Source organism: Eucyclogobius newberryi, unplaced genomic scaffold, assembly GCF_026437365.1.
Source record: "Eucyclogobius newberryi isolate DKJ021-1_F unplaced genomic scaffold, fEucNew1.0.hap1 SCAF_16, whole genome shotgun sequence".
Lineage (NCBI taxonomy): Eukaryota > Metazoa > Chordata > Actinopteri > Gobiiformes > Gobiidae > Eucyclogobius > Eucyclogobius newberryi.
Genome location: NW_027315790.1, coordinates 33,964,674 through 33,972,440, shown reverse-complemented (window position 1 = coordinate 33,972,440; position 7,767 = coordinate 33,964,674). Strand labels below are relative to the sequence as shown.

The window sequence follows — 7,767 nt, the reverse complement described above, 5'->3', positions numbered from 1 at the left end:
AAATCCTTCATCTGAACCCTGATATATATATATATATACATATGTACATATGTATATATATATATGTACATATGTATATACATATACATATATATATATATATATATATATATATATATATATATATATATATATATATATATATATATATATATATATATATATACATATATATACATATATATACATATATATATATACACATGTGTGTTTGGATCCAGGTGATAGTCCGCTCCCGGTCCATGCTGAGTCCTGCTGGAGTCCTGGGCTCTGTCTATTGCCTGCAGTGTTCTCTACCACTCTGCTCTGCATCACAGTCGGATTCTGCTTCTGCAAAGGTTTTTATCCATCTATTTCTCCAAGTCTGACCCACGAGGAAAGGTTTGTGTTTGTGGGTCCGAATATAAGACATAAGAGTATACGCAGTACAAGTAGAAGTACATATATGTGCTGCCGTGTTGTCGCGCACGGAATACCTCGGGGATGCAGTTATTTATTATGTTTATGCTGAGTGTTTATATGAGAAAAACACTATGTTCTTGACAGCTTTTCACCAGGAGGTGGCAGCACAGTGTCCGTGTTTAGTTAAAACGTTTAAAAAGTCACAGATATTTTTACATCCAATAATTCATCAAACATTATGTCAGAGAAGTGCCAATGGTGCGTTAAAACAGAGAATCAACAGATTTAACTTTTATATGATTTAAGTTTATATAACATTTATGTGATCTAAAGAGACAGTTTAATATCATAATCCAACCTTTTGCCCCTTCATACTGAGCCCATTATAGAAATATATATATATATATGTATATATATATATATATATATATATATATATATATATATATATATATATATGTATATATATAAAGCACCTCAGACTCAGGCCTCTTTGAGCAGAAGGCCGTAAGGTCTCACAGACTCCTGGACCAAAGCCCTGGTCTGGATCTGGCTGTGGTCCTCAGGCACGTAGACCAGCCAGATCCGGTCCCTCTGACAGACCTTCCTGTGGGTCAGGTTGATCCGGTTCTGCAGCAGGACTTTGTAGGTCTTCCCGTTGGTCTTGGACTTGAAGGTCTTGCAGTGCTTCTCAGCGAGCTGCACGTCCGGAGTCGAATAGATCCCTCGTCCCTTAGTGGTTTCATAGACCACAGACTGGGCAGCTTTGTCCAGGAAACTGTCATCCTCCTGAATCCCTACACAGAGTTTACATAGGCCAGGAGTCAAACTCACAACCTCCTGCACAGTTTACAGAGGTCTCGAGTCAAACTCAGAACCTCCTGCACAGTTTACAGAGGTCAGGAGTCAAACTCAAAACCTCCTGCACAGTTTACAGAGGTCAGGAGTCAAACCCACGACCTCCTGCACAGTTTACAGAGGTCAGGAGTCAAACCCAAAACCTCCTGCAGTTTCCAGAGGTCAGGAGTCAAACCCACGACCTCCTGCACAGTTTACAGAGGTCAGGAGTCAAACCCACGACCTCCTGCACAGTTTCCAGAGGTCAGGAGTCAAACCCAAAACCTCCTGCACAGTTTCCAGAGGTCAGGAGTCAAACCCACGACCTCCTGCACAGTTTAAAGAGGTCCGGAGTCAAACTCACAACCTCCTGCACAGTTTACAGAGGTCAGGAGTCAAACCCACAACCTCCTGCACACAGTTTCCAGAGGTCAGGAGTCAAACACACAACCTCCTGCACAGTTTACAGAGGTCAGGAGTCAAACCCACAACCTCCTGCACAGTTTACAGAGATCAGGAGTCAAACCCACAACCTCCTGCACAGTTTACAGAGGTCAGGAGTCAAACCCACGACCTCCTGCACACAGTTTCCAGAGGTCAGGAGTCAAACACACAACCTCCTGCACACAGTGTACAGAGGTCAGGAGTCAAACACACAACCTCCTGCACAGTTTCCAGAGGTCAGGAGTCAAACCCACAACCTCCTGCACACAGTTTCCAGAGGTCAGGAGTCAAACACACAACCTCCTGCACAGTTTACAGAGGTCAGGAGTCAAACCCACAACCTCCTGCACAGTTTACAGAGGTCAGGAGTCAAACCCACAACCTCCTGCACAGTTTACAGAGATCAGGAGTCAAACCCACAACCTCCTGCACAGTTTCCAGAGGTCAGGAGTCAAACCCACGACCTCCTGCACACAGTTTCCAGAGGTCAGGAGTCAAACACACAACCTCCTGCACACAGTGTACAGAGGTCAGGAGTCAAACACACAACCTCCTGCACAGTTTCCAGAGGTCAGGAGTCAAACCCACAACCTCCGGCACACAGTGTACAGAGGTCAGGAGTCAAACACACAACCTCCTGCACAGTTTACAGAGGTCAGGAGTCAAACCCAAAACCTCCTGCACAGTTTACAGAGATCAGGAGTCAAACACACAACCTCCTGCACAGTTTCCAGAGGTCAGGAGTCAAACCCACGACCTCCTGCACACAGTTTCCAGAGGTCAGGAGTCAGACCCAAAACCTCCTGCACAGTTTACAGAGGTCAGGAGTGAAACCCACAACCTCCTGCACAGTTTACAGAGGTCAGGAGTCAAACTCACAACCTCCTGCACAGTTTACAGAGGTCAGGAGTCAAACTCACAACCTCCTGCAGAGTTTACAGAGGTCAGGAGTCAAACTCACAACCTCCTGCACAGTTTACAGAGGTCAGGAGTCAAACACACAACCTCCTGCAGAGTTTCCAGAGGCCAGGAGTCAAACCCACGACCTCCTGCTCAGTTTACAGAGGTCAGGAGTCAAACCCACGACCTCCTGCTCAGTTTACAGAGGTCAGGAGTCAAACCCACAACCTCCTGCACAGTTTACAGAGGTCAGGAGTCAAACCCACAACCTCCTGCACAGTTTACAGAGATCAGGAGTCAAACACACAACCTCCTGCACAGTTTCCAGAGGTCAGGAGTCAAACCCACGACCTCCTGCACACAGTTTCCAGAGGTCAGGAGTCAAACACACAACCTCCTGCACACAGTGTACAGAGGTCAGGAGTCAAACACACAACCTCCTGCACAGTTTCCAGAGATCAGTAGTCAAACCCACAACCTCCTGCACACAGTGTACAGAGGTCAGGAGTCAAACACACAACCTCCTGCACAGTTTCAAGAGGTCAGGAATCAAACCCACGACCTCCTGCACGGTTTACAGAGGTCAGGAGTCAAACTCACAACCTCCTGCACAGTTTACAGAGGTCAGGAGTCAAACCCACAACCTCCTGCACAGTTTACAGAGATCAGGAGTCAAACCCACAACCTCCTATACAGTTTACAGAGGTCAGGAGTCAAACCCACGACCTCCTGCACAGTTCACAGAGGTCAGGAGTCAAACCCACGACCTCCTGCACAGTTTACAGAGGTCAGGAGTCAAACTCACAACCTCCTGCACAGTTTACAGAGGTCAGGAATCAAACCCACGACCTCCTGCACGGTTTACAGAGGTCAGGAGTCAAACCCACAACCTCCTGCACAGTTTCCAGAGGTCAGGAGTCAAACTCACAACCTCCTGCACAGTTTTCAGAGGTCAGGAGTCAAACCCACGACCTCCTGCACAGTTTACAGAGGTCAGGAGTCAAACCCAAAACCTCCTGCACAGTTTACAGAGGTCAGGGGTCAAACCCACAACCTCCTGCACACAGTTTCCAGAGGTCAGGAGTCAAACCCACAACCACCTGCACAGTTTACAGAGGTCAGGGGTCAAACCCACAACCTCCTGCACAGTTTCCAGAGGTCAGGGGTCGACGCCCAACAGAAGGCTCTTGGTTCTTACCCTGCTTGCGTGTGAGGATCAGGCTCCCGTCCATGTGCAGGCCCTGGTAGGACACGGGCCAGGCCTCGGAGCCGGTCCCGAGCCACACGTCACTCTCGTATTTGTCCCAGACGCTCAGAGCCACGCGCCGCCAGCCGCACGGGCGATTGTACGGCTCGCCACCGCGGACGAAGCGCTTCTCTCCGTCCTGAGGCCAGAGGAGGTCAGACGTTACACAGGTCCATGTTCACACCGGAATCTCACCGGATTGTCATCGGAATATCACAGGAATATCACCTGAATATCATCGGAATATCACCGGAATCTCACCGGAATCTCACCGGAATCACACCGGAATATCACCTGAATATCACCGGAATATCACCTGAATATCACCGGAATCACACCGGAATATCATCAGAATATCACCGGAATCACACCGGAATCTCACCGGAATCTCAACGGAATCTCACCGGATTATCACCAGAATCACACCGGAATCTCACCTGAATATCACCGGAATCACACCGGAAAATCATCAGAATATCACCGGAATCACACCGGAATATCATCAGAATATCATCAGAATATCACCGGAATCTCACCGGAATCTCACCGGAATCTCACCGGATTATCACCGGAATCTCTCCGGAATATCATCAGAATATCACCGGAATATCATCAGAATACCACCGGAATCACACCGGAATATCACCAGAATATCACCTGAATATTGCCGGAATATCGCTGGAATATCACTGGAATATTACCGGAATATCACCTGAATATCACCGGAATATCACCTGAATATCACCGGAATATCACCGGAATATCACCGGAATCTCACCGGAATCTCACCGGAATATCACCGGAATATCACCTGAATATCACCTGAATATCACCGGAATATCATCAGAATATCACCAGAATCACACCGGAATATCATCAGAATATCATCAGAATATCACCGGAATCACACCGGAATCTCACCGGAATATCATCAGAATATCACCGGAATCTCACCGGAATATCACCGGAATATCATCAGAATATCACCGGAATATCATCAGAATATCACCGGAATCACACCGGAAAATCATCAGAATATCACCGGAATCACACCGGAATATCACCGGAATCTCACCGGATTATCACCGGAATCACACCGAAATATCATCAGAATATCACCGGAATCTCACCGGAATATTACCTGAATATCACCGGAATATCACCTGAATATCACCGGAATATCACCTGAATATCACCGGAATATCACCTGAATATCACCGGAATATCACCTGAATATCACCGGAATCTCACCGGAATCTCACCGGAATCACACCGGAATATCACCTGAATATCACCGGAATATCACCTGAATATCACCTGAATATCACCGGAATATCATCAGAATATCACCGGAATCACACCGGAAAATCATCAGAATATCATCAGAATATCACCGGAATCACACCGGAATCTCACCGAAATATCATCAGAATATCACTGGAATCTCACCGGAATATCACCGGAATATCATCAGAATATCACCGGAATATCATCAGAATATCACCGGAATATCACCGGATTATCACCGGAATATCACCGGAATATCATCAGAATACCACCGGAATCACACCGGAATATCACCGGAATATCACCTGAATATCACCGGAATATCACCGGAATATCACCGGAATATCACCAGAATATCACCTGAATATCGCCGGAATATCACCGGAATATCACCTGAATATCACCTGAATATCACTGGAATATCACCTGAATATCACCGGAATCACACCGGAATATCATCAGAATATCACCGGAATCACACTGGAATATCACCGGAATATCATCAGAATATCATCAGAATATCACCGGAACCACACCGGAATCTCACCGGAATCTCTCCGGAATATCATCAGAATATCACCGGAATCTCACCGGAATATCATCAGAATATCACCGGAATATCATCAGAATATCATCAGAATATCACCGGAATATCACCGGAATCTCACCGGATTATCACCGGAATCACACCGGAATCTCACCGGAATATCATCAGAATCTCACCGGAATATCACCGGAATATCACCGGAATATCATCGGAATATCACCTGAATATCACCGGAATATCACCGGAATATCACCGGAATATCACCGGAATATCACCTGAATATCATCAGAATATCACCGGAATATCACCGGAATATCACCGGAATATCATCAGAATATCACCGGAATATCACCGGAATATCATCAGAATATCATCAAAATATCACCGGAATATCACCGGAATATCACCGGAATATCACCGGAATATCATCAGAATATCACCGGAATACCACCGGAATATCACCGGAATATCATCAGAATATCACCGGAATATCACCGGAATATCACCGGAATATCATCAGAATATCACCGGAATATCACCGGAATATCATCAGAATATCACCGGAACAAAATTATCAAAAGAATTGAAACTCAGATCTTTATCGATACTAAAACAGTGAAACTAGAAACTTAAGACAAACGACAAACACGACACTATTATTTTGTGTTGAAAACTTAAAATTGACTAAAAAAATATCATTTTTATGGAGCACGAGCCGTTTCCTTAGAAACTGTGAGTTTGAAGTTTAGAACAAACTTAAGTCGTTTCAGCCGCAAAACTATTATATTTGTTCTAGTTTCACTTTTGAGAGAAACTGCTGCTGAGTCACTTCAGAACTCTGAGTATTGTCTCCTAATAAAGTCACTTCATTAAGTCTTTAAAACACACTTTTATCTATAAAACACTCTTTTATCTATAAAACACACTTTTATCTTTAAAACACACTTTTATCTTTAAAACACACTTTTATCTATAAAACACTCTTTTATCTATAAAACACTCTTTTATCTATAAAACACTCTTTTATCTATAAAACACTCTTTTATCTATAAAACACACTTTTATCTATAAAACACACTTTTATCTATAAAACACTTTCTCATTTTGTACCTTGACGTTGGTGAAGTCGTAGTCGAACTTTCGGTCAAAGAAGTCGGTCGGGTTCACGCGCACCGCGGGTCCGGGCTCCGGTGCGCTCGCGGGGGCCGCGGTGAGCGCGGCCGGGGCGCTGTATAGATTCTCCTCGTCCAGGTTGACGGGCTCGTCCCGGTGGTTCACGGGCTCGTCCCGGTGGTTCACGGGCTCGTCCCGGAGCGACATGGAGCCCAGACTCGGGTACTCCAGCTGCTCAAAACCCTCTTGTTTGTAAAACTGACGCAGATTCACGATGTTCACGAAGTCCTGAGGCCCGAGGTCCGACGCACCGGCGCCGCTCTGCTGCACCGAGCAACCGGAGAGCGCGGAGAGGGCCTCCAGACACAGCGCAGTGTCCACCATGACCGCGGGACACGGGACACGGAGCCGCGGGACACGGAGTCGAGGGACACGGAGTCGAGGGACACGGAGTCGAGGGACACGGAGTCGAGGGACACGGAGCCGCGGGACACGGAGTCGAGGGACACGGGACCGGCCTGAGAGAGAGTGAGGGCCCCGCGCTGCCGGGACTGACGTTACTTTCACTTTCACCTCCAGCTCCAGGAGGAAGATAACGACTCTGCCACAGCGACACAGGCAGAACATGCAACATCCGAGACCAGGAGTCGAACCCACAACCTCAAGACCAATCACGGGCTTTTGGACACTTTCTGCACTAAATATGTAAATGTGTAAATATATAAATATATAAATATATAAATATATAAATATATAAATATATAAATGTGTAAATGTGTAAATATATAAATATATAAATATATAAATGTGTAAATATATAAATATATAAATATATAAATATATAAATATATAAATATATAAATATATAAATATATAAATGTGTAAATGTGTAAATATATAAATATATAAATATATAAATGTGTAAATATATAAATATATAAATGTGTAAATATATAAATATATAAATGTGTAAATATATAAATATATAAAT

The 7,767-nt window shown here is 44.9% G+C and overlaps 1 protein-coding gene across 1 annotated transcript; it reads right to left on the bottom strand.

The window, feature by feature from the left end:
- Nucleotides 1–857: 857 nt before the first annotated feature.
- LOC140362229 (uncharacterized) lies at nt 858–7,160 on the bottom strand. The gene is made up of 3 exons (XM_072448323.1): nt 6,774–7,160; nt 3,782–3,968; nt 858–1,199 (listed from the first exon to the last, which is right to left on the bottom strand). The coding sequence occupies exons 1-3, from the start codon at nt 7,158–7,160 to the stop codon at nt 886–888; spliced, it is 888 nt and encodes a 295-aa protein (XP_072304424.1). The 3' UTR covers nt 858–885.
- Between the last annotated feature and the right edge of the window lie 607 nt (nt 7,161–7,767).

Coding starts and splice junctions, on each gene's coding strand:
- LOC140362229 (XM_072448323.1), bottom strand. CDS start 7,160: ATGGTGGACACTGCGCTGTGTCTGGAGGCCCTCTCCGCGCTCTCCGGT. Junction 3,969..6,773: donor ACGACTTCACCAACGTCAAG/GTACAAAATGAG, acceptor CTCTGGCCTCAG/GACGGAGAGAAGCGCTTCGT. Junction 1,200..3,781: donor GATCCTCACACGCAAGCAGG/GTAAGAACCAAG, acceptor AACTCTGTGTAG/GGATTCAGGAGGATGACAGT.